The sequence below is a fragment of the Monodon monoceros genome, unplaced genomic scaffold (genome assembly GCF_005190385.1).
Source record: "Monodon monoceros isolate NGI ecotype Baffin Bay Population unplaced genomic scaffold, NGI_Narwhal_1 Super_Scaffold_2, whole genome shotgun sequence".
NCBI lineage: Eukaryota > Metazoa > Chordata > Mammalia > Artiodactyla > Monodontidae > Monodon > Monodon monoceros.
In genome coordinates this window covers 86,286,850-86,313,336 of record NW_021703776.1, presented here as the reverse complement: position 1 = coordinate 86,313,336, position 26,487 = coordinate 86,286,850, and the positions used below count along the sequence as shown (strand labels likewise).

General features: G+C 39.6%; 1 protein-coding gene and 1 non-coding gene across 2 annotated transcripts in view; both read right to left on the bottom strand.

The window, feature by feature from the left end:
* Positions 1-26,487, bottom strand: part of EXOC4 (exocyst complex component 4) — an 827,540-nt gene that overhangs the window by 52,373 nt on the left and 748,680 nt on the right. The window contains exons 15-17 of the mRNA XM_029234271.1: positions 17,294-17,435; positions 7,816-7,994; positions 4,797-4,956 (exon numbers count right to left, since the gene is read on the bottom strand). Coding sequence (XP_029090104.1) covers positions 4,797-4,956; positions 7,816-7,994; positions 17,294-17,435 — 481 coding nt within the window. The remainder of the gene's footprint in view (positions 1-4,796; positions 4,957-7,815; positions 7,995-17,293; positions 17,436-26,487) is intronic.
* Positions 24,634-24,740, bottom strand: LOC114902180. Its single transcript, XR_003795404.1, has one exon. It is a non-coding gene; the product is annotated as a U6 spliceosomal RNA (small nuclear RNA).

The following is a 26,487-nucleotide window of genomic DNA, read 5'->3' as shown; positions in this document are numbered from 1 at the left end:
AGTTGTATAGGGCAGATAAAGGAATGCAGGTCTCCAAATATGCTTAGAGGTTTCAGTATGTCTATTCACTATCCAACAACAAGGATATAAGAGATTATAATTTTGATTTAATGTGAAACTGGGAAGTGGTAGATAGGGTGTAGTACTACAAATCAAGTACCATTTATTTAGGAAATGAAGAAAAATTTAATACACTTTGATATTCATTGACAGCTTACAAATTAATTTTCCAAATCCAATATCATCTGTTCCTGAGTTCCATTAAGGAAGGCAGTGCAATTTTCATCAGAGAAGTTCAGTGATTTACCTAAAGTAACACAGCTCCAAGCTAGGACTCTAGCACCTTAAGAGTGGTTTGACTTCCACCACAGTGTTCTTGCTAACAGAATCTTAAAAGGCCGAATGGTTTAAGAGGGCAGCCAAGGAAGCCATCTCAATTTTAGTGTGTTCTTGATATATGGATCTAAACACAATCTGAAAAGACTAACCTAATATATTTTTGACCCAGAGTTCACACAAACCCAATCCTAACTTGCAAAAGGAGGAAAGCTGAAGTTGAAGGTTTGAGGCCATCAATCTTGTTGCATATCTTAGATGGAAAACGTCAGCAAACTAGCCAAGAAAAGGATTACTGAGCAAAAGTGAAGGAAAACAGCTAACAGGTAGGAGTATTCTAGATGTACATAAAAGAGTGTGAGTTTAAATATAATGAAGATCCTTCACATTGGAAAAATTCTCTGTATATGAACTGCCTATGTTTATACACACACACACACACACACACACACACACACACACACACACACAGTAATATCTTTTTTTCCAACCAAGATATTCTGAAATTTACATGGAAAACCAGTGCAGGAAACACTGGAACATGGAAAACAATGGAATATTGAGGAATGGCCAACCTTCTCTCATGAGGAATCTAAAAATACAAAATGTGACTGCCTGTATTCTTCAGCATTCTCCAGAGAAACAGAACTAAATGGGTATGTGTACATAAAACTATATTACGTATATACACATATATCTATATCTATATATATAGAGAGAGTGATTTTTTATTGGGGTTATAATTGACATATAACATTATATTAGTTTCTGGTGTACGAGTCAATATTTGTATATATTGTGAAATGATCACCACAATAAAGCTAATTAACAACCAGGAAAAAAAAAAAAGGCCTTCTACTTTCTAGTTAGTCTGTAGTGATTTTCCAGGACAAAGCCTCTTTTTGAGTCTGAAAAATCAGCGGTTGGGTCAAAACCATAGCAGAGAAAATTACCATAGGGGACAGGGTCTCTCTGCAATTCTGGTCATGTTATAGGTTATCTTGATCCTCTGCTTACCCAAGATTTATCCCTATTAGAGATTAGCTGGAGCAAAGGTGTGTATGAAAAAAGAGACAACTCAACAATACCACTGAGTAGTGGTTTACCACTACTCAACAATACCTCTGAGTAAAAGAGTCAGCATAAATGGAATCAGTGCAGATCTCTCATTTCTTTATTATGGAAGGAGTGTTCTATTTTCCACTGGCCGGGAAGGCTATGAAAGTAAAAAACTACAAGAGCCTTGCAACTTCTTGTTAAATAAGTTTTCTGACACATGGCAACTAGTGATTCATTACTGTGTTAGAAGATTACATTCCTATAGAGATTTGCTGGAAATACAGATGCTGTCTGTGCTTGATTAGACATTGCTTAAGGAATGCTGAGACACACTGCTGCTACAGTCTATTATTTCTGGCTATTTTGGTATTGCTGTTATATTTACTTTACATAGCTTCACATTCAGTAGAATTGATAGAGCCCATTTCATAAAACCTGTCCCTACCAAAAACAAGAATAGAAAAAATAAGGCTATGAAGTGTGTTTATGTGTCTGTGTATGTATGAGAGCGAGAGAAAATGAAGGAGAAAGAGACTATGAATAGTACGGATGTAGTACTCCTTTTTGTAACACTTTCTCTCTACAAAGAAAGAATTGCAAGGGAGATGCTCTGTTTCTCATAAGCCAATAAGAAAACTGACCCACGTCAGCTGGTTAAAACGTTCAGGGCATTAAAGATAAACTAAACTTTGTCATTATCCAAATTCTTTACCACAAAAAGAAGCCTTGATTTGATACCTAGTCATTCATTCAATACACAAAATGAGCACTTACTCTGGTCCATGCACCGAGGAAACAGAAAAAATCTGGGCTTCCTGGAGCTTACAAGTCTGGTAAAGATGTGTCTTTTGAGCTGAGATCAGGACAGAATCATCCAATGCTATACACTTAAGCTAGCCTATCTCCTCTCATAATCCATTAAGAGTAGTAATAGCAGTACCTCTCCCAAGAGGTCACATTTCAGCTTATACCCACTTCCTTGGATACCACTCCCAAATCCAACTGTGAAAGGCATGGCTTTGCTGAAGAACTGCTTTGCCGGTATATGGCCCATCGATGCCAACCTCAATACCGCCCAGTCAACATTTCATTATTCAGATGCTAGTGTTTTTACTATGTGTTCGGGCCCCATACTGTCTGCCAAAAGCTGTGTTAATTTACTTATTTCAGCTAAATAAAAAAAAAATCATTTAAAAAAAGGTTGATTGAATTTAGGAATTATATTCCTCAGAGAATTAGTAATGCTTCTCTGTATCCCTCAGGCCTCCATGTTCTTATCTTCCCCTTGTCAATGTTATTATGAATAGACTAATTCAATAATGAGATCATTCCCCATCAGAGAGACCAAATAAATGCAGCATTCAGTCACACCTGGTTTCCCTGATCTGAGCAAGGAACGCTTTCCAACAAATTTAGCCTAAAATAGGGAATTTAATGAACACAAATAGAAAGAAAGACAGGGAAGGAGGACAGAAAAGCAGAACAACAGGGTAGCAGTGGAACAAATGGACTGATAGATTGGAGAAGACAGGTTAAAAGTGAAGATACTTGCTTATACGATTTCAAAACAAAGATCCTAGCATAGATGTCTTAATAGCTGTCAAAGTAATATAACATTTCATCATCCCCTTAAGTGTCTCAAGAATTATTTCAAATTTTCTTGAACTTCTACAAGAATCAAAAAATCAAGTGAAAAAACACAGAAATACTAAATATTAGGTAGGAGCATTCTGGACTATTAAAAACAAAAGACTTCCTCGCCATAAAGGAGTTCATGGAATAATTCATCTAGGTATAATCGTCAATAAAGCACCAACACCATAATCATTATCCATCCTGTTCAAAACTTAAGTTTTCATTAAAGCTCCAAAGGTCCACTGATTTTAAAAAGGTACGGCTAGTGTTGATACCATATGAAGAGAGAATAAAATTAACTCTTGTATTTGAAAAAGTGTATTATAAGGAAACACTAAAAACTGAGATCAGCAACCCTAGAAAAGAGAAAGTGAAAATGCTATTTAAAAAAGAACCTTCAATTACATAAAGGAACAGCGTGAGTAGTGATGAGTAACCATTTTCCCCCCAATGAAAAAAAGAAGGGGGGATGGGTTTCAACTGGGAAAGATAGAAGAGATGAGGAAAAAGATTCATGTAAAAATATATTCAACACGTTATTTAGGATGAGAGAAAATGTAAAAGATTCAAATGTCTACAAGTCTGCACATACGTAGATAACTAAATTATGGTTTACTTACTCCATGGAACATTTGTTCAGGTGTTAAAAATAATACTTTCAAGGGATATTAATGGATATGGGAAAAACCATGCTTTCACAGATTATTATTGATATAGGAAAATGCAATTAAACGAGTAAAAAACCCATTAACAATTTTGTAAAGAGAAATGATATGCATGCCCATGAGAACTCACCTAGACAAACAGCACATGTACAAAAACCAGGAGAAAGTATATCACATATCATAGTCTCTAGATTAAGAGTTTATGACTAGGGGGGCTTCCCTGGTGGCGCAGTGGTTGCGAGTCCGCCTGCCGATGCAGGGGATACGGGTTCGTGCCCCGGTCCGGGAAGATCCCACATGCCGCGGAGCGGCTGGGCCCGTGAGCCATGGCCGCTGAGCCTGCGCGTCCGGAGCCTGTGCTCCGCAACGGGAGAGGCCACAAAAGTGAGAGGCCCGTGTACCGCAAAAAAAAAAAAAAAAAAAAAAAGTTTATGACTAATGTTTATATATTCTTCTTTATATTTTATATTACATATTTTATGCAATGAGTATATATTACTTTTACAATTAGAAAATAAAGTTACTAAAGTTCTGTAGTAAAAGAACTTAGGTTCGACAATAGGAAAAATTACCTGTTTAAGAGTTGTTAAACATCCAATAGAATTTTAGAGAATTACCTTCTCTATAACCAAAGTACATCTATTTGTTCCATTCTTTTCCTTTTTTTGAAATTGAGGTATAATTGACATATTAGTTTTAGATGTAAACATAATAATTCAATATATGCATATACTGTGAAATGATAATCACAATAAGTTTAATTAACATCCATCACTTCTGTTTCTCTTTTTTTTTGCGGTACGCGGGCCTCTCACCACTGTGGCCTCTCCCGTTGCGGAGCACAGGCTCCGGACGCGCAGGCTCAGCGGCCATGGCTCACGGGCCCAGCCGCTCCGCGGCATGTGGGATCTTCCCGGACCGGGGCACGAACCCGTGCCCCCTGCATCGGCAGGCGGACTCTCAACCACTGCGCCACCAGGGAAGACCTCATTTTTTTTTAAACTAAGTTTTTAAGTACTAAGAACCCATTTTAAAAAATGACTTGATAGACAATGAGGCCTTGGCTTTGGTACAGGAACTGAGCTCAATCTTTCCTCCTACCTTGCAAAGTCCAGGTCTGCCTCCCGAGACATGGTGATGTTGGTCAAATTCTGCTGAAGGACAAAAATGTTCCTACACATCTTCTTGATGCCAGACTCACTGATGCGCCTGAAGTACTGGGCGCCGTTAATAAGGATGCAGGAGATCAGGTGTCCTAGGCCTGAGGGATCAGCACAGGGCAGTGGGGAGGAAAGAGAAGACAGATTAGTGCCATCTTGCATAAACCGACACAGGATTTCTCTCTTCTACTGCTCAGAAAATTTAAATGACCGAGGAAAACTTATTTCTGATGGTTGGACCAGCTGATCTTACAATGATTTCAGAGTATTTAGACAGTGCCCAAGTAGTTACAAATGGGGAGACTTTCTGCTGGCAAAAAAACTGGTATATCTGCAGCTCCGGCACTGCCATATACAGTTAAAGCCACCATTCCAGGGCTTAGAGTACATGCCAGGTTGCTTTAAACTACTGAAGTGCAAAGAACTCTTGTTTTTCTGTACAGTTATTTTAAAGTGGAGAAGATCACATGTAAATATGATGATCTGTTTGGTCTCCTTTTCCTCCTACAAAACAGGTAGGGGTGTACTTTTGGCTCAAAAGTTGATTGGCAACCTACATAAGTAAAAATAAGAAAATGGGCTATTGGCATTAATGTTACTACACCTCAACACTGACAATGGGGTATACTTCTAAAGTAGTAACTGGAGAGAATGTAATCAGAAACAAAGTGCAAAGGAAAAGCAGATCGTGCATCAACTGTGGAGTTCCTACAAGACACCTGTGCACTTCTCTGGGGTATCGTAAGTGATTTGTTCTCAAGGTCTATGAAATTCAGCAAAGAGCTGGGTAGTACATCAACAAACTAAGAGGTCCCAGTCAGGTTACCCTAGGTAATGAGGTTGAGGAACGCTGGTTCAGAACAACCCGAGGCACATGTGGGTTACCATTCTTAGAAGTTAGACTTTAATTCTAAATACTTGGAAATAAGTAAACCTCTCTTCCTTCTTTTTCTCTTCTTCTTACAAAGTTGGACTCTGGCAAGATGTTCTCCCCAGAATTCTAAAGTTAGTCTGACTAGTCACAAGCGGTCTACTATTTTTGTCTCAGGGCATAATTTCAGGGTCAATGGCTCCTTCTGTCTTCAGAATGAGTTTTCCCTTGATTCGGATAAATATAGAAAAAGGACAGGAGAAGGCACTGTCTCTTGCTTCAGCTACACTCACCCAGTGTGGCTTCAAGACCACAAATTCGTGTGTATGTGCTACTATTTGAAAGCAAAGTAAAAAGCTTTTCACTCGAAGGGAAAGAAACACACACATGGATTTTACATTTAAAGCAAGACAGTTTATGTGAAAAACCTCTGTAGGTTATTTTGCTGTGATTCTTCTGAGCCCGTAACTTCATGCAGAATTTTGTTCTGCAGTGTTTTAGTGTGGTCTGCCCTACTTGGAGGCTATGAGGCAATGCAATGCTTGTAGAGAATAACAAATAAAGAAATAAATGTATATACCAATTAAGTATAAGCAATTATAATAATAAACCAATTAAAAGTTGGTCTGCTTTGTATTATCACTATACATCAGGAATCCTAAACAATATCTGTGATTCAAATACTCCTTAAAAAAAAAATTAAATACTCCTTCTTGACACACCAAGAAGACTGAGACCACTGCCACCTCCCCAACTTGGGAAACTCAATGTTATGCCTTTTGAATTTAGAAAGTGATATCACAGAGGGATAGCTAGCTTTTTAAATAGGAATCCTCAAATTTATGATTTTTTTTATAGTTAAAATCTCTTCTATGTCAGAGGATTATACCTGTATCTCAAGAAGATGTTGCTGCCCAGCAGGATTAGATGTTAAGAAATGTCTGGTCAAAATGAGGAAACCTCTGGGATGTGAATGTTAATATGTGGGGCTTGGAAGAGCCACTGTCAAGAGCCCGAAGGGAATTCTGTGTAGTCAGGAAAGTGATTTCTTAGACGTGCCCTGTACCGTCAAGCTACAGAGTATTGCTGCAGTCTCCAATTCACAGAGCCACGGGGCTGACTAATAGCTAACCTTTTTCCATACTTTCTGGCTAAAGTCTTTTAGGGATACTCCCCTTCAGAACAGATCTCCATCACTATAATTTAATGGGAAAACAGGATTTTTTTAGGGGACAAGGGGTCCACATTTGCTAGAACAGAACAATTTCATAAAGCAAGGCATGGTCATGCATTGACACTCTCTTTCCATCTTTAGGCTGCCACAATCCTTTGCACTAAATACCTTCTTAATTGTTTTAAATGACACTGGCTCAATTCTGTGAGATGCCACAGATACTTTTGGCCCCCAAGTCTACATATAAACCAAGCAGAACAAGAAATAAAGGGGATATAATTTGAAATCCTAAAAGGGGTCCTTTGGAGGAATTCATCACGAAAATGATTTGGCTGGCGGTGCATTTTTTTAAATGTTGAAGGCGAATGCCTTTGGAAAGTACTGTCTTTCACACCCTTCCTGACTTGCTTGACCCTGAAGGCATTTATGGGTGCAGCCTTCTTAAAACTGCTGCTCATCAGAGGTTTCTGTGTTTTTCAGACAACAATTCATTCTCTGAGAGAAAACTTCCCCTTCCAGTGATAATTTTAGCCAACGAGGGGATCTTTCAGGGTTGTCTCTGTATGGTGTGTGTGTGTTTCTTTTTCCTTTATGAGCTCCTCTTGAGTTCATCTGTGGTCCACTCCACACATTTACCCAGCTCTCATGAGCAGCATGTCAAGGAGGCAGCCTGGCTGCCATCTGCCTTACCTCGGATTAAATCTCCTTATGAAGAAGGAGCAGATGGAAGCCATACTGTTGCCTACCTAGACACACACACAGAGGCTAGGCACTGCAGCTTTAAACCAAAAGGAAAAACAAACAAAAAATCAGTAACCTTTTCCTACAAGTTTTGAACTTCAGTAATAGAGAAAATCAGGAGAACCTTCACCTTTCCTTCCTCCCAAACTCCCAGGGACAGAGGCAGGGTCTGACCTTCAAATATATACTGGAACTTGTGCTGCTGGAGGCTGGCACTCATGGCCTCCTCAATGGCGCTGATATCTTTGTTGAGCTTGACCACCAGAGGGTCATAATCCATACTTTCCACATTAGCGACAATGGCGTAGTTCCCCTCCTTCGCTAGAGGGATGAGATAGTGGAAACAGTGAACCCTGAAAGGGAGAGAGATGGGGAAAGCAGTTAGTAATAACTCTTTCTGATGAAAATAACCATCTTCTTGTGACAGAGCACCTGAAAATTTAAGACAGCAGTGGCCCTGTAAATTTTTATGTATCCCTCCCCTTTTTCACCAGAAAGCCTTCTAAGTTATTCTATAGAAAAACTGTGTGATCTCAAACAAGTCAGCTTCTGTGATCCTCGCTTGTTTAATCCATACATTGGGGATGAGGAGTAGATGAGCTCTAAAATCCTTTCCATGACAAGACTGCTTGCACAGAGTGAAAAGCATTATCTCTGTCAAGCAGATACTGTTGTACTGAAAATGAGAGGCAGAGGTCACAGGTCTTTGAAACTTTGGTTTCAATTGCCATTTACTAGCTATGTGACTTCAGGCAAGTTACTTTCTCTCTCTAGGCCTCAGTTTCCTTATCTGTAAAATGGGGATGATAACAACACATGCCTCATAAGGTGCTCCGAGGAGCTACTACATAGAAAGAGTATAGAGCACAGGGGCTGGCAATATTATACTTATTATTGTTAACCTATTACTTAACCAAAACACTTACTGAACATGTATGAGTGTGTTAGAAATTGTGCTAGGCCCTGGGAATGTAAGACACAGTTTGTGCCATTAAAGACTTCACAGCCTAATGGGGATGACCAAGAAAAAAATGACCAAAAGATGACAGTTTCTCACTCAGAAGCATGTGTACCCAGGGTGCCATGGAAGTTTGCAGAGGAAAGGTTCAGAACAGGAGGTGATAACTGTCATAGAGGACATATCTGAGTGAGCTTGAGGAAGGAGTACATTCCTATGTTGAAATGCCCCGAGTCGGTCTGATAATGTAAAACTCTTAGGTTCTTTTTGGTAGGTATCACTAACTGCCAAGGAACTCTGAGATGCGTAAGCATTGGCTACTCCATAACCTCTGTATTAAGCTGTAATGAAAGACGTTGCAGGCCAAATAATTCTACCACTCATACAGGTATTTATTAAAAACAAACATACAAACCCCTGCACCATCCATTGGCAGGCATAGTTGAAACAGGTTGTTCTGTAAGCTTAGGGATTGTTTTAGGTTCTCTGTCTGATCTTGACATGGAAGGTTGACTGGGAGTAGACATAATGACAATTCAGAGTTAGGATTCTGTTATGCTTAGAGTTGGCATCAGGTAACAAGAAATATTCCTAAACAAATGGCCACAGCCTTGGGCATCATCCCTAATGATGCAACTATAGGCTTAACCATAATTTTTCTTTTTTTTGAGTCAGGTTTATTGACAGATAATTTACAAACAGTAAATTCACCCGTTTTAGTGTACAGTTTTATGAGTTTTGACAAATGCAGCCAGTCGTATAAGCATCAGCATAATCAAATTATAGAACAATACCATCACCTCCAGAATTCCCTTGTGCCACCCTTGAAGTCAGCCCCTTCTTATACCCCAAGGCTCCTGCAGCCACAGCTCTATTTTCAGTCCGCACAGTTTTGTCTCTTCCAGAATGCCATACAAATGCAATCATACAGCATGTGGCCTTTGGGGTTTGGCTTCTTTCAATCTGAGATTTATCCATGTTGCTGTTCATTCCTTGTGATTGCTGAGTGGCCTCCTGCATATGGATGTGCTACAATTTAACCCTTCACCAGCTAACATCTGGGTTGTTTCTAGTTTGGGGTGATTATGAATAAAGCTGCTTTGTGTATAGGTTTTTGTGTAAATATAAAATTTCCTTTTTCTTGGGTAAATATCTACAAGTGGGATTGCTGCATCATATGGTACATATACGTTTAATTTTATAAGAAACTGCTAAACTGTTTTCCAAAGCAGCTGTGTGCTATTTTGCTTTCCTACTACCAATGTACAAGAGTTCCAGTTGCTCCACATCCTCAAAAGCACTTACTGCTGTCAGGCTTTTTTTAAAATTTAAGCTTTATGGAGGTATAATTGGCATTAAATTATAAGATATTTAGTGTATGCCATGGTAATTTTTTTTTTTTTTTTTTTTTGCGGTACGCGGGCCTCTCACTGTTGTGGCCTCTCCTGTTGCAGAGCACAGGCTCCGGACGCGCAGGCTCAGCGGCCATGGCTCACGGGCCTAGCTGCTCCACGGCATGTGGGATCTTCCCGGACCGGGGCACGAACCCATGTCCCCTGCATCGGCAGGCAGACTCTCAACCACTGCGCCACCAGGGAAGCCCTGCCATGATAATTTGATATCTGTACACCCTGTGAAAGGATTCCCTTCATCTAGTTAATTAACACACCCATCACCTCACATATTTAGCCTTTTTTTTTAAACATCTTTATTGGAGTATAATTGCTTTACAATGGTGTGTTAGTTTCTGTTTTATAACAACGGGAACATGAAGTACTACTCTCTCAGCAAATTTCAATTATACAATACAGTGTTATCAACTATAGTCATTCTGGTTTACATTAGATCCTCAGACCTTATTTATCTTAGAGCTGAAATTTGTACCCTTTTACCAGCCACTTCCTATTTCCCTCATCCTCCAGCCACCACTTTTCTACTCTGTTTCTGTGATTTTTTAAAAAAAAGATTCCACATATAAGTGATACCATGCAGTAGTTGTCTTTCTTTGTCTAGCTTATTTCTCTTAGGATAATGTCCTCGAGTGCTTATCAATTAAAAAAATTTTTTTAAGTCATTCTAATAGATGTATAGTGGTGTCTCATTGTGGTTTTAATTTGCATTTTCCTAGTGACTAATAATGCTGGACATATTTTCATGTGTTTATTTGCCATCCATACATCTTTTTTTTTTAAGATTTTTTTTTTTATTTGGACCATTTTAAAAGTCGTTACTGAACTTGTTACAATATTGCTTCTGTTTTATGCTTTGCTTTTTTGGCCAAGGGGCATGTGGGATCCCAGCTCCCTGACCAGGGATCGAACCCGCACTCCCTGCATTGGAAGGCAAAGTCCCAACCCACCAGACTGCCAGGGAAGTCCCGCCATCTATATATGTTTGTGTTCACATCATTTGCCTAATTTTTTTATTGACTTGTTTTCTTATTATTAACTTTTGAGAGTTCTTTATACATGCTGGATACAAGTTGACACGCATTTTGTAAACATTTTCTCCCAATCTTTGGCTCGTCTTTTCATCTTAACAATGTCTTTCAAAGAATTGTTTTAAATTTTGATGAAGTTTAATTTACCAGTTTTTTCTTTTATGGGTGGTACTCTGGAAGTCAGCTTTAAGAAATCTTTGCCCAAACAAAGTTACAAAGATTTCTTCCTATATTTGCTTCTAGGAGTTTTATAGTTTGAGGTTTTACATTTAGAGCTATGATCCATTTTAAGCTAAGTTTTACAAAGGATGTGCTATATTTTTGTAACCTGCTCATGGAAGGGAATCCAAGTACCTTGACGACTAGTTCATTTCCATGATAGGTGATCACCTTAACGGTTGCTAATCAACTAATGATTAATTTTGCCAATAAAAACTCATTCTGACATTCATGTGCTAATTATTAAAGTATATGGTTTTGATCAGGATACCAGTAACGGCACCAGTTGTAGTCCCTCCAGAATGTGACATTTTTGATATAATGAAAGTTGATCAACCCTGGAGTGGGATTCACGCCTAGGGAAATTGATTGCTACTGTGGTTGAAATTTAAACTAAGTAACTCTTAGTTGAAAATAGGATCAAGCCATTAATGCTAAATTATTTTTACAGTAAATTATAGACATTACAACCTCAGACGACGGGAAGACCACATATCAATACAGAGGCATGAGGGTGTGAATGGAGGACAGTTTTAAGGAATGACCAGAAGTTCCTTTTAGAACATACAGATCACATGACAGAGGCATGAGGTGAGCTTGGGGAGATGCGCAGGGGCCAGGTCATCATGAGCTTTGAGCCATCTAAGGACTCTGGACTTTATGTGAGAAGTCACAGGGAGTCTTAAGAGGATTTTAAGAGGTGAAATTATATAATCAGATATGAGCTTTGGCAAGATGACTCTGCACAGTATAAAGGGTGAATTAATGGTGGAGAATGGTAGAAATTAGAAGTAGAGACTACTTAGGAAATTACTATGAATTGGAGGTGAGTGCTTATGCGATCCTGAAGTGAGTGGCAGAGAGGAGAGATAAAAACTGTTTTAAGGTATTATCTTCCTCTCCCAAAAGGATTAGAGATGAAAAGAAATTAAAATAGTCATTGGCAAACGTCAAATCCAGAAAAAGGATTTTTTTCTTTTCCTTTTGAATTCTGGCATGTTGTTGCTGACCTTAACGCAGCTTCGGCCTTAAGCGTTTCTGCAAATATTGCCGGTTACACAGCGGGATGGTTGAGTTTCAGAAAGTGCACACTTAGGATACCAACAGCGACAGGCAGTTACTGTTCAACCCTCCCGATGGTGAGAGAAATCAGCTGATAAAGGTGACATTCTTAGCATCTTAGACTCAAATGGCAACTTAATTTTCTTCTTCTAAAGTTCAAATAGAAAAAAAAAAAAACCTCAACAATTTTTAATGGTCTCACCATGTCTTTCATCTCTTGGGGGTGTCACATGCCTTATGATTCAAACTAAAAAAAGCACTGCTTAGTGGTTAAATGTGACCTACAGTGACACAGGTAAAATGTCACATGCTCTTTGGATGGGTCCTTCAACACAGAACCTACTGGATTTGAGAACCCTTTTCGGTTTTTTTTTTTTAGTGAAACAAATAAAGTGTTTATTAGGAGGAAAAAGAGTACGTGTGGATAGACACACAGGTGGGGAGAACCCTTTTTGGTTTTAACTTTAACAATGTTAAAGAAAAAGATGGGCTATGGATATAAAATATTTGAGGGAATAAGACAAATTTTTGGCATTTGAAGTTGTTCTGGACTTGCTAGCTTTCCCCATTAATTTTTTCCCATTAAGTTTTTTTTTGTCTATTCTATCTGTGCTCTCTTATTATAGTGGCTTCTTGGGTAAAAGTGCCAGAGACAGTGCCTAACCAGCCACTTCTTCATTGTACCAGCTCCTGGACCACAGGGCCTAAGTTCTAATTCTCCTTTACAGCGGGATGGGAAGAAAACAAACCTTAGCTGCTGATGGTGACAAGGATGATGCTGGCCATGCAGTCTTTGTACCTCTTAAATACATGTCATGGACTGCCAAGTGAAAATGATCTCCAAACCAGTTCATTTTCTTTAATGAGCAACAGGTTTTGTTTGGGGAACCCACACTTACTTTATCTGGGTTTGATTTCAAACCAGCTAATTCTCGAGAGTCACTGAGCACTTATTATGCAGCAGGACTGTTCCAGGTTCTGGAGCCAGAGCAGTGAAGGAGGCACACCTGATTCCTGCCTTCTATGTGCTAATGGTTTCTTCCACAGTCACCCACCGTGGGTGCCCAGAGCACTTAGCCATCTCCTCTATTCTAGCTTTGGACAACTACAGTAATGATTTATTTGAGATTTTCCTTATTCATTTTCTATCATCAACTGTACAAACAAACAAAAGCTTCTTACTGTGACAAGGAATGAATAAAATGTGTCAACATTCACTATCTGAGCAGTACATGGAGTGTTCTGTCTAGTTTTTTGTACCATACTTGAACAGGAACAAAGACAATTTGGAGCACATTCATAGGAAAGCAACCTGAATGTTGAAACCATGTTAAATGAAGACATAAGGAAATTTAATTTGGAAAAAATAAACATGTTTAGTGTTTTCATTTAAAGTCAGGGAAAGATAATTCTGCATCCAGGACTCTAAAACTCAGTCTTTTTTTGTTATCTATTCTTAAAATGATCTTTTTCTGTTTTTAAACTAATGATGAAGGAGATATAGCAATAGGTGTTACAGCATTGAATGGTTTCTTGTAAAGTTAATAAACAATGACTAAAATATGTTCGGCATTATTAAGAACAGTACTGCCAATATGTACAAAAATAAAAAGGGCAGGATAGAGGTCAAGGATTGAAAAGATCTTACTCAAAGACCTTTGGGTAAGGCAAAGAGGCCTTGAAAGTATCCCACTTGGAATTGACTACACACTACAGGCTGATCATTCCAAATGAAGAGCACACCGTGAACCCACACAACCAATGGCATAAATTCCAGGAGCCGTGACAGTAATTAACTTGACGTTCCCTTGTTTTTCTGCGCAGCCCAGGTAACAGAGCCATCAGAGTGTTACTGGGTGTTTTTTTTCCCCCTTCGATTGCGTTTATGTTATTCACAGAAAATACCCGATTTATTTCACCGTCAGCTTGTAAATAAATAGAAAACAAATCTAACACTTATCATAAAACAAATCAGAAATCATAGAGGAAAAGCCTTTATTTCTCAACAACTGAATGTAAGAAATAAGATCAGAAATAATGCTGAGTAAAATAGACTCGAAATCTACCATGCAACTTCAGTTGCCCTACTCAAAGGTCTTCACAAGCAATACAGAAGTAACTCACTGGACAAGATAATGAAGAATGAAAAAAGCAAGCAGCATACAAAAGAAGTGACATCAACAATACATTATCAAGTAAGCTTTGCCTGAGCACACCTGCAAGATAGCCAAGTTCTAACAGGAGTCCAAACATACGAACCAAAATCCTATTTACATTTTTAAAACCTAAATCTACTAAAAGACTCGAAACAAAAAGGCAATACTCTATCAACTTTAATAATGTCTCACAGTAATACAAAAGAAAATGTATTACTATACACTTTCTGATCCTGAGGTTTTTGATCCTGATGCTTCAAAACTATATATCCAACTGTCTATTTGACATTGGTACCCAGATGTCTAATAAGCATCTCAAACCAAACATCACCAGAATGGAATTCATGATTTCCACCCCTCCCCCAACCTTTCTCAGTCCCTCAGTCTCTCTCAGTTCACTCAATGGTCTTGGCATCCACATAGTTTTGCTCTGTGGTTTCCCTGGAGTCCTGGCCCCAAAGCTGTGGTTTTCCTGGAGTCCTTTCTTTCTCTCACTGCCACCAGTCCTGACCCAATCCAATCTATCAATATATCAGCTCTACCTTGAGAACATGTCCCAAATCCAACACTTCTCATGCCCTCACCTCTGTCATTCTGGTGCTCATATCTGGTCTTAACTGATCCCTCTGCTTCCATTCATATTTCTCCCTGCAATTTTTTTCCCATACGACAGCCAGAGTGATCTTTTAAAAATGTGAATGAGTGAATGAATGAATGAATATCTCCCCCTTGCTTAAAACCTTCTAATAGCTTCTTGATGCACTTAGAATAAAATATGAACTCATGCTGTACAGCAGAGAATGGCACAACACTGTAAATCAACTACACTTCAATAAAAAAAAAAAAACAATCCGAACTCTTCACGTGGTCTGTAAGACCCTATAATGAGTCGGGCTCCATGACCCCACGTGATCAGGCTCCAGCCTGCCTCTTTACCTTTCCTTCCATTCCTCCCCACCTCCTTATTCACCGGGCTACAATCATACTGGATTCCTCTCTGTTCCTCAAATCTGCCAGTTTGGTTTTGTCTCAGGACCTCGTGAGTGCCCCTCCCTGCCTGAAACTCTTTTCCACTAGGTCTTTGTACAGATGGCTCTTTCTTGGTACCTTATCACAATTTCCCTGGCCATTTTATCTATGAAACAAAATACCAGATCTCCCTTTCTCATCAACCCTAGCCATTCTCTACACTGTCCAGTATAACAATAGCTACGTGTGGCCATTGAACACTTGTAACGTGACTAATCCAAATTTTGACGGGCCGTAGCGTAAAAGATGAAGTAGATTTCAAAGGCTTAGGACAAATGCAAAATAGATCAATAATTTTTATGTTAATTCCACGTTGAAATGATAATATTTTGGATATACCGGGTTGGATAAAATATATTATGATTTACGTGTTTCTATATTTTCAAATGGAACCATTAGAATATTTAAATTATTTATGTGGTTCACATGTGTAGCTCACTTTATATTTCTATTTGATAGCGTGGTTTAATTCCATTCTGCTATTTTATTTTTTTAGTTACACTAAGCTGAAATTTCCCTTTTACCGCGGGCCTCTCACTGTTGTGGTCTCTCCCGTTGCGGAGCACAGGCTCCGGACGCGCAGTCTCAGCGGCCGTGGCTCACGGGCCCAGCCGCTCTGCGGCACGTGGGATCTTCCCGGAGCGGGGCACGAGCCCGTGTCCCCTGCATCGGCAGGCAGACTCTCAACCACTGCGCCACCAGGGAAGCCCGAAATTTCCCTTTTTATTTACTCACTGGCTGTTCACCCCAATTAGAATGTAGCTCTATGAAAGTAGGGACCTTGAGTGTTTTTGTCATTATTGTATCCCAATTCTTAGACCACTGTCTGGAACAAAGACAGCACTCAATAAATATTTATTGAATGAATAAATAAATGATTGGAGACTTTCTAGTCTTTTCTTCCTACCGTTTCCAGAGGTGTGATAATAGAGTCTACCAAAGTTAATCAGAATATTCTACACTTCAGGGGAAGAAGCAAGAGTCCAAGAATATCATATCTTGGAAACTTCTTGAATTATGATTGAACTTAATGTCTTCAATTGGGTTTTAGGTTCTTTTTTTTTTTAATATTTATTTCTTTATTTGGTGGCACAGGGTCTTAGTTGCAGCAGGTGGGCTCCTTAGTTGCAGCTTGCCAGCTTCTTAGTTGTGATGTGTGAACTCTTAGTAGCAGCATGAATGTGGGATCTAGTTCCCTGACCAGGGATCAAACTTGGGCCCCCTGCATTGGGAGCGCGGAGTCTTATCTACTGCGCCACTGGAGGAGTCCTGGTTTTAGGTTCTTAAAGAAAGGGATCATGGTTCTTGCATCTGTATACTCCCTTCTTAGTATAGATTAGCATAGTACCTTACTAAAAATATCAATGGCAATAAAGTCATCATAGTCGAAAAGCTACCATATTTTGAGCACTTACTCTGTGGTAGGCATTGTACTTATAACTTATCATTTCATTTATAAAATCTCTAAGTTAGAAACTACTGTTCCTATTTTTAAGAGGAGGAAACTGAGTTAGTAAAGTTAATTAACTGACTTAAGATGGCCTAGCCAACTAGTATAGACATTCCAATCTAGATCATTCTGATGTCATAGGCCATGCAAACTCCAAACCACCATATTCACAATACAGCATGTGCTTAAAAACTTTAACACTAAAAATCACTTTCAGTGTAAAAAAAGGACATCTATAATACGAACCAAAAATGATAGTGATACTCTCTAGACATAAGCGAGTGATTTATGACCCACAGTACAATTAAATCACAGTCTTGCGCTTGGCTGTGTCATACCTGACTTCCAGGTGAAGGACCAGCAAGCAGCGGTCAGCCATGTCCTGGAAAGATTTTGCAAGTTCGCTCAGAGTCTGCATGATCTGCTCTGACACTGGTGGGAGATCCACATTCACGTGGTTATCTTGAGCAGGAGACAGATCTGAAAGAAGGGGTGAGGACAAAACACCAATCATTTCATTAGATGCCTACAGATAGTTTTTGAAATGACATATGATTTTGTTGTTCACCATGTTGTTTTTATCAGTTTGGCTAATACTAGTGTTGGCAGCATCAGACATCTGAGACATGACAGACTATTTCGGTGCTTGATTAAACATAAAAGCCCAGCTGACTGTCTTGCATCAATTCACAGAATGACAGAAACAGGAGCTCAGAGTTGGAAGTGAACGTAGTAATCTAGCCCAACCACGTGGTCTATGCTTGTATTATCTGTGCATCTTCAAGTGGCTGTTCAGCTGCTGCTTGCACACCCACACAAATGTTTGTGTAAGGAAACTCAGTTCCTCTTGCGGCAGCCTATTCCATCTAAGAAAGATATGACCATCTTACATCAAGCCATGTCTGTTGTCATTGACTTCTAATCATTGGCCCGGGTTCTGCCAACTTAACAATCACTCTTAATTGTGTCAGTACTTCAAGTACTAAAGATATCTCTTTTGGCTTCTCTGAAGTTTTCTCCTTTTTGGGCTAAATGTCCCCAGACTTTCAACTATTCTCCAAATAATCTAACTGAGTCATTTTATAATTCTCACAATTCACCAAAAGAAAAATTGAATTGTTCTATATTTCCCTTGAAATGTGGGACTTAGGACCAAACATAATAAATACCACAGAGTGGTCTGACCTGTCTAGAAAGAGTGATCAATTCCCTTGTTCTAGAAGCCGTGCTCCTTGCGTGTAAGCCTAGAATCTCCTGGGGTGGTGTGGGGCGAGGGAACAGGATGTGCTGCATTCTCCTTAACTCAAACAGAGCTTACTTACAATCGGTTAAAAGCCCTAAAAAGGTCTTTTGGGAAAATTTGATAAGCCTACCTTCTCTATCTCTTGCAGGTAATTGATAAAATATTTAATAGCATTTGGCCATTTTCTACAGGAAAATACTAAGTAGCAAAAATGTGAACTACATTTCCTTATGTCTAGACTTCTGTTGTGTATCCAGTTCCCCATTATTTCTCAAAGATCATCAACAATAATTTGGCAATTTCATTCAAAAGTTCTTTGAGTTCTCTAGAGCCTCAAAGGCTGGCCTTGAGTCCTGTCTCCACTATTTACTTATTATTGTGACCAAGAGCTAATGACAAATTCTTTCCGCCTCAGTTTCTTCTGTAAAATGGAGATAACATACCTTCAGAATGTTGTTGGGAACACTGAATAAGTTACAGCTGTTGGGAGTATTGAATGGGTTAATGTAGATAAACTGTTTCGGACAATAGCATGTAAAACTCACTTAATATTAATATAAATAATAAACACAAGTAATAATTATTCTTTAGCAAGCGATTTGTCCAGGTTAAGAGTCCTAAGCTTAATTATAGCAACAAGGTACTTAAAAGATATAATTCCATCCACCTTGAGGTTCAATTTCCATTTATTAGTATCTTTTGCTTTTCCATGTGAAAATTCTTCTCCTTCTCAGAGGATGCAGTGTCATTTGGAAGAAGGGCTCCCTGGACTTAGGGGACATGGGATTTGGTGAGGCACTACTGGCTAACTTGGGAGGTGTCCACCTTACAGAGCAGGGAGTCAACAGACGTAGTGGAAGGCATATCTGCAGTTGTGGGCTTTCAGAGCTGCATCTATTCCTAGACTCAGCCAAGCACAGAGACGAGCCTGGAGAGACCGTCAAGAATTAAAAGGTTAAGTTCTCCTCAGTGGAAACAGACTTCAGTAAATTAAAATATCATGGCAAACACACACGAAAAAGAATTTTGTTCAAGGGAACTGATGTGCAAGGAGGAAGGAAATATAGCGATGGAGATTTAAACTTATTACCAGTCTTGGCATCGTCTGAGATGTTCACTAACTCGGTCTGCAGGACTGGATGTAGACACTGCTTTCCTTCTAATGCTATCATTATTCAAGTTGTTTGACTGCAACGTGAGATTACTGCCTTCATAATGTTTTCTTTTGGCAGACTGGATGAAAGCAACTATAAGTAACACTAGTCTAATATTTCAAGGCATTTTAGTGCTTTTGATTCCTCTGTTGTGTGACACTACCTGTGCCATGAAGAGCAATGTATATATCAATAAAAAAAGGGAAAGGGGCTTCACTCGTGGCGCAGTGGTTAAGAATCTGCCTGCCAATGCAGGGGACATGGGTTCAAGCCCTGGTCTGGGAAGATCCCACATGCCGCGGAGCAACTAAGCCTGTGCGCCACAACTACTGAGTCTGCGCTCTAGAGCCCGCGAGCCACAACTACTGAGCCTGCGCGTTAGAGCCCATGCTCTGCAACAAGAGAAGCCACCACAATGAGAGGCCCACGCACCGCAACGAAGAGTAGCCCCCGCTCTCCGCAACTAGAGAAAGCCCACACACAGCAACGAAGACCCAGTGCAGCCAAAAATAAATAAATAAAATAAATAAATTTAAATAAATAAATAAAAAGGAAGAAATCAGACCCTAAGGAAACTGGGCTCATGGTCCAAGGTCTAAGGATATACTAATCTCTCAACCTACCAAAGGCATTTTGGACAAATTTCACCAAGTTAAAAAACATTCCCTTTCTTCTTATAGAAATACGTAATTTCATCATGTGTAGCAGCTGACTGGCCAAACTCTGCAAATTAAAAAAAAAAAAGAATCCAAGTAGAGTAAGTTAATAGCCAGGAAAGCAGTCTACATAAAACTTGCAATAGTTTACAATAGCAGCATGCTGTACCTTTAGCTAGACTGTAATCTACAGCAAAAATAACATTTTAGTAAAGCACATGAAAACTGATGCCCCGGGCTCCACTGACAAGCTGGTCTGAGAATTCCTCAGGGCTCACTGAAATTTATGAAGTTTTCTTAACAAGAAGGAATATACTGTGAAAAGAAGTGCTGAGCATTGCAAAGCCAACACAAAACAATTACCTAGCTCTCAAATGTCAAATGGAAATCTACAAAAAAGCAATGCTGAGAGAATCTGCTTGGGAGATTATAGTCAAGATAGGAGGTTACTGGACACCCACACACATACACACACACTCTTTCAGAGGTTCGTGGCTGTATATTTATATCAGGGATTGCTCTTCACATTGGCGGAGCCCACATATATTAGGCTTTAACAATATTAGTACTTGATTATTTTATTAAGATATGCACTTTGAGCTGTTTTTCTAATACTGGGGATGGGGCACATCAGATCATTCAAAGTATCCTTGTTCCTCTTACAACCACTGCATAAAAGCATGCATCTTTGAGACGCCTAACTATTTGTGGCAACGTGACTGTGGCTTTCTGTGCTAAATTGGTTGGTTTATATGAGGATGCTGAACCTTGGTCTCTGGGGCAGACACTGCTTGTTAGGTGAACCAACAGATATTGCCAATTCTCTCTTGTTCACTCCACGGTAGACTATGAGAAGCTAAATGTCTGCATTCCCAGCCTTGCTTGTGGCTGGAGGTGGCCATATGCCACGGTCTGGCCAATGACCCTCTAGGTAGATTCTTCTGTGGCAACCTGATCTAATCCTGGGCTAATTCTGCGACTCATCTTTTGACAGGAAAACAGAACAAAGTACAGACTGTTGCCACTAACATTTTCTGGATTTTAATCCCCCAAAAGTCTTCACTACCACCTGTCAATCCTTCACTAGTACTTGGCTAGTTCCTTTCTCTTTCTCAGCAACTTTCCCAAATTCATGCTGTGCTCCCCAGGCACTTTGTCCTTCCCACTCTCTTAACTCCTCTCTTGAGCACTTCAGATTCTTTTTTTAAAAAATATTGTATTTATTTATTTATTTTTGGCTGCATTGGGTCTTTGTTGCTGTGCACGGGCTTTCTCTAGTTGCGGCGAGCGGGGGCTACTCTTGGTTGCGGTGCGCAGGCATCTCACTGTGGTGGCTTCTCTTGTTGTGGAGCACGGGCTCTAGGCAGGCGGGCTTCAGTAGTTGTGGCTCGTGGGCTCAGTAGTTGTGACTCACGGGCTCTAGAGCGTGCGCTTCAGTAGTTGTGGCACACGGGCTTAATTGCTCCATGGCATGTGGGATCTTCCCAGACCAGGGCTTGAATCCGTGTCCAGTGCATCGGCAGGCAGATTCTTAACCACTGCGCCACCAAGGAAGTCCCTCAGATTCTTACTAAGACTTCAAAAGGACTGTCAGCATTTGCTTTCTCCATAGTCTTGCCTTCCATTAATTCTTCCATGTGCCATAATCTGATTTCTGCTTTCACCTGTTTATTAAATAATTATTCTGATAATAGTCACCAATGGTATCCTAATTGCCAAATCCATTGGGCACTTTTCAATCCTACCCTAAGAAAGGCTCTCTGCTACATTCTACAGGACTGCCCATTTCCTTCTTGAAATTCTGCTTTCTTTTGGCTTGTATGGCACCAAAATTCTCTGGGTGTCCTTTCACCTCTCTGCCGTTGTTTTAATAATTTCCTTCACTGGATACTCTTCCTTTAGCACACCCATAAATGCTGGGGTTCCCAGGGATTTTTTTTCTCTATTGGTCTCCCTTGCTTGTCATTCTATGTGCTCTCTCTGAGTGAGCTCATCAATTTTCATGGTTTTTGCTATTATCTTGGAATCCTTGACTCCTAAACTACATTCGATCAACTGTCTGTAAGCTATCTTTACTGTACATCCTGCAGGCCTCTCAAATGCAATGTGTTCAAAACTAAAGTCTATCTTTAGCATCTGCTCTTTATCCTGAATTCTCTTTCTATTGGTGGTATATAAATCTAGGAAATCTCAGCTGCAAATACTGAGAGTAATCTCCTCTCTCTCCTCTCTCACTCCCCTCAGCAAGGAATAATTTCTGCCAACTTTATTCCCTAAACGTTTTCTTAATATATTTTGTCGTTTCTATATCTGCTCACTTTCTTGGTGGAGCCCTCATCTCTTCCGTGGACTACCGCAATAGTCTCCTAACTGATGTCTTTGCCTCAGTGCCTGGCCCCTACCTTACTTCAATCTTCCATATTTAGCTAATTAAATATGTTAAACAGTTATTTATCTAAGACACAAAATTTGACTATGTCAATTACTTGTAAAAACAGTATCAATGTTTCCCATTGCTTATATCATGAACCTCCTTAGCAAGGCTTTCCATGATTTTGGGTTTCTGCCCAACACTTCAGTTTTTCTCCATCTTTCATCACTTTCTCCTTCCTCTCCAACTTCTCTCTTCTGCAACTCTGGGCCCTTTGACCTGCCATCCTTTTAAAGCAAATTCCCTAAACATATTATGGTGTTTTAGGATTCTATACCTTTGATGGCTCTTATTCCTCTTTCTGAACTATTCATGCTTTCTGGCTCAGAAAGTCTTTCCCGATTCTCCAGGCAGGGTCATTTGTTCCTCTGGTTGTGTTTTTCACACAGTTCTATTAGTTATCATATTCCATTGATATTATCTGTTTATCAGTATGTATCCCTACCAGATCATTAACTCCTTCACACACACAAATACACACACACACATGCACCCACATTTTCAGGGCCAGCAGAATAACAGGAGGCATTACAGGAGCTTGATCAAGGCCTTTTTAAACAGAACAAATGATTTAATTGACCAATATAACATGACAAATAATTCATATAATAACAGATCGATAAAGATCAGGCAGGAGAAGGAATGACTTGCCATTTACAACTATAACTTTCACTTTAGTTCCTTGAGTATATCCTAGGGACAGAGTAGGATAGGGAAGTAATTTATTACAGTTGGTTTCCTGGGCTGTCTAGGAATCTTGCAAAAGTACAATTTAAGACAATTCTGGTCAATCCCTACAGCCTAAGTACTTTTTCTATAAATTGTATTGCCTTTAGAAGTCACCTTGATTTCATGAGTCCACCTTCCTGAAGCCAAGACTTGGGGGTCTCTCTCTTCTATTGAAATAAAATCCCTGGCATATCGAATACTCAGCATCTCTCCAGGAAAGCCATATACTAACTGTCACGGAGAAGCAATCAGCCTAGGACATTAGGATGTCTCAAGTGGTTCCACATCCTAATATTAACCAGATTGAAATCTGTTTAGGTCTTAAAATTAGTCAAAATTGAACACATTCAGACCCAGAAGAGCATCTGTTTTCAAGGATGCAGCTGCTACACTTTCAATGGCAACTTACTGTGACTTCTTTAATTGATTCATAGGAGGATGTCCTTGTGCATCTGCAATATTATCTAAAATTGTTGCAATATTAGCTTACACTAGTATCAGCTGTCACGAAAGTGATAAATTGAAAAGGGGAAGATGGTCATAGCAGGAAAAGTAAGGTTAACTCTGTGAATTCAAACTTTTTAGAAGATGGGAAAAGACAATGAAGAATGATCTCATGAGATTTTCTCACTGGAAAACAGTTCAGAAGATCAAATTTTGGTATAATCGTTATTTCTGACTGCTCTTCCTGTTTGTACAGATACCACATAAGATCTCTGCTTGAACCTGGGATAAAATTATTTAGTTTTCAATCTTCAGTTTTCCTATTTAGAAAATGGTGGCAATAGGACCGTCCTAACTCCTTAAACAATGTATTATTAGATTTTGGAAATAACTTTGAGATCCTTTGATGCTGTAATCTGGCACACATTATAAAAAAATAAAATTAAGGATGCCAATTAGCCTGTGACACTAAGAACTCCTGGGGCTTACAGAGTCAATGGGGGCTGTGACAGGAGACCCCCATCTAACTTCTTTTTTCTCCTTAAATACCTATGGGATATGCTACTATCAAGCCCAACACTAGGATAGGATTTAAAAGTGTCCTACACTATAATACCACAGATCCAAGTTGGAACTCTAATGCCAGCTAGCTCTATCCTCAGCCTTCTTAACTTCTCTGCACCACTATCCCTACTTTTTTTTTTTTTTTTTGCGGTACGCGGGCCTCTCACTGCTGTGGCCTCTCCCGTTGCAGAGCACAGGCTCCGGACGCGCAGGCTCAGCGGCCCTGGCTCACGGGCCCAGCCGCTCCGCGGCATGTGGGATCTTCCCAGACCGGGGCACGAACCCGTGTCCCCTGCATCGGCAGGTGGACTCTCAACCACTGCGCCACCAGGGAAGCCCACTATCCCTACTTTTTATTCATTCCCTTAAATTATTTGCAGCATATGTATGCTAACCTTCCTCCACCCCAGTGCTTTGTACACATTAGGCACTTATAAGTATTTTTTTTCTTTTGCTTAAAAATATGGAACGCTTCATGAATTTGGGCATCATCTTTGCGCAGGGGCCATGCTAGTCTTCTCTGTATCGTTCCAATTTTAGTATATGTGCTGTCGAGGCGAGCACTATAAGTACTCTTTTTTTTTTTTTTTTTTTACTATAAGTATTCTTAAATTATTTATCTATGAAACCTACTGGCTTCCGGTATGGATAGGTGATTTTCACATGCTAAAGTATCTACTGTCTTATTAGCATCTAATTTGAATTTTCTTATGATAGAGACGTTCTTCCTCCTTAACTAAGCCAATTACTCCAAGCTAAAATTTCATGGTGACTCTTCTGATCACTCTTTCTCTTTCCTGAAACACATTTTTAACACCTAGCTACTCTTTGCCAACAGCCCTAGCGTTAGCCCCTATTATCAAGTCATAGAGTCACTCTTTCCCACTCTCCTAACAATTTAGAACCTAGTTTTAAGTTCTTTTCTACATAAGTATGGGCCTTATCTAAGAAACATGTTTGGTAGGTTCTCTCCATTTTGCTTCCTATTTCAGAAGCAATGGTTCTTCTGTCCCCAAACAGTAACTACCTCTTTTCAGTCCCGATTACTTTAGAAATTTTGGGTTTAAACGAGCAAAGTCAATTGATTTTGAAAACCAAAATGCTGACTCAAATTGCTCCTTGACCTATAAAATTATGATTGTAAAGTATGGGGACATATTATGCATTATTCAGATTAGAACCTGTATGTACATGCATACACATGTGTATAACCAGCTCTGGAAATACAGCCTGCTCTATGAAACCTCACACCCAAACAACGAATCCTTTTGTATCTCATAGCCATGCAACAAGAATCCTAAGCCTTGGGCCTCCCTGGTGGCGCGGTGGTTGAGAGTCCGCCTGCCGATGCAGGGGACACGGGTTCGTGCCCCGGTCCGGGAAGATCCCGCATGCCGCGGAGCGGCTGGGCCCGTGAGCCATGGCCGCTGAGCCTGCGCGTCCGGAGCCTGTGCTCCGCAACGGGAGGGGCCACAACAGTGAGAGGCCTGCGTACCGCAAAAAAAAAAAAAAAAAAAAAAAAAAAAGAATGCTAAGCCTTTTCACTGCTGCTTCTGGAAGGGAGCTCTTTTTTGTCCACCCTTATAGAGGAAGAAGGGCAAATAAAAGATTTTTAAAAACTGTAACATGTAAACATGTTACATCTTTTCCCACTATTAATCATAAGATGATGGGCAATATAAATTCTTAGTGTTCCTTGGAACCTCTCCCTATCACTCCGCTCTCTCTCCTCTGAAATGTCCTATAGTCTCCTAACTATAGATAGTAACTATTTGGGGCTGAAAAAATATGCCTGTCCCACTCACTGCCCAGCCCAATGTCCCAGATGTTCAATAACATTTATTTGGGAATGTATTATTATGAGGCTAAGGCAAAAACAAAACAAAACCTACACCAAAACAACCCGAAGACCAGCTTTGACAAAGAAATTGCACTTTTGCCATTTGCAGCAACATGGATGGACCTAGAAATTATCATACTAAGTGAAGTAAGTCACACAGACAAAGACAAATATCATATGATATGACTTATATGTGGGATCTAAAAAAATTATACAAATGAAGTTATTTACAAAACAGAAATAGACTCACAGACACTTAAAACAAACTTATGGTTACCAAAGGGGAAAGGGGGGAGGGATAAATTAGGAGTTTGGGATTAACAGATACACACTATTATATATAAAATAGGTAAACAACAAGGTCCTACTGTATAGCCCAGGGAACTATAGTCAATATCTTGTAATAACCTATAATGGAAAAGAATCTGAAAAAGAATATATATATATATATATATATATATATATATATAT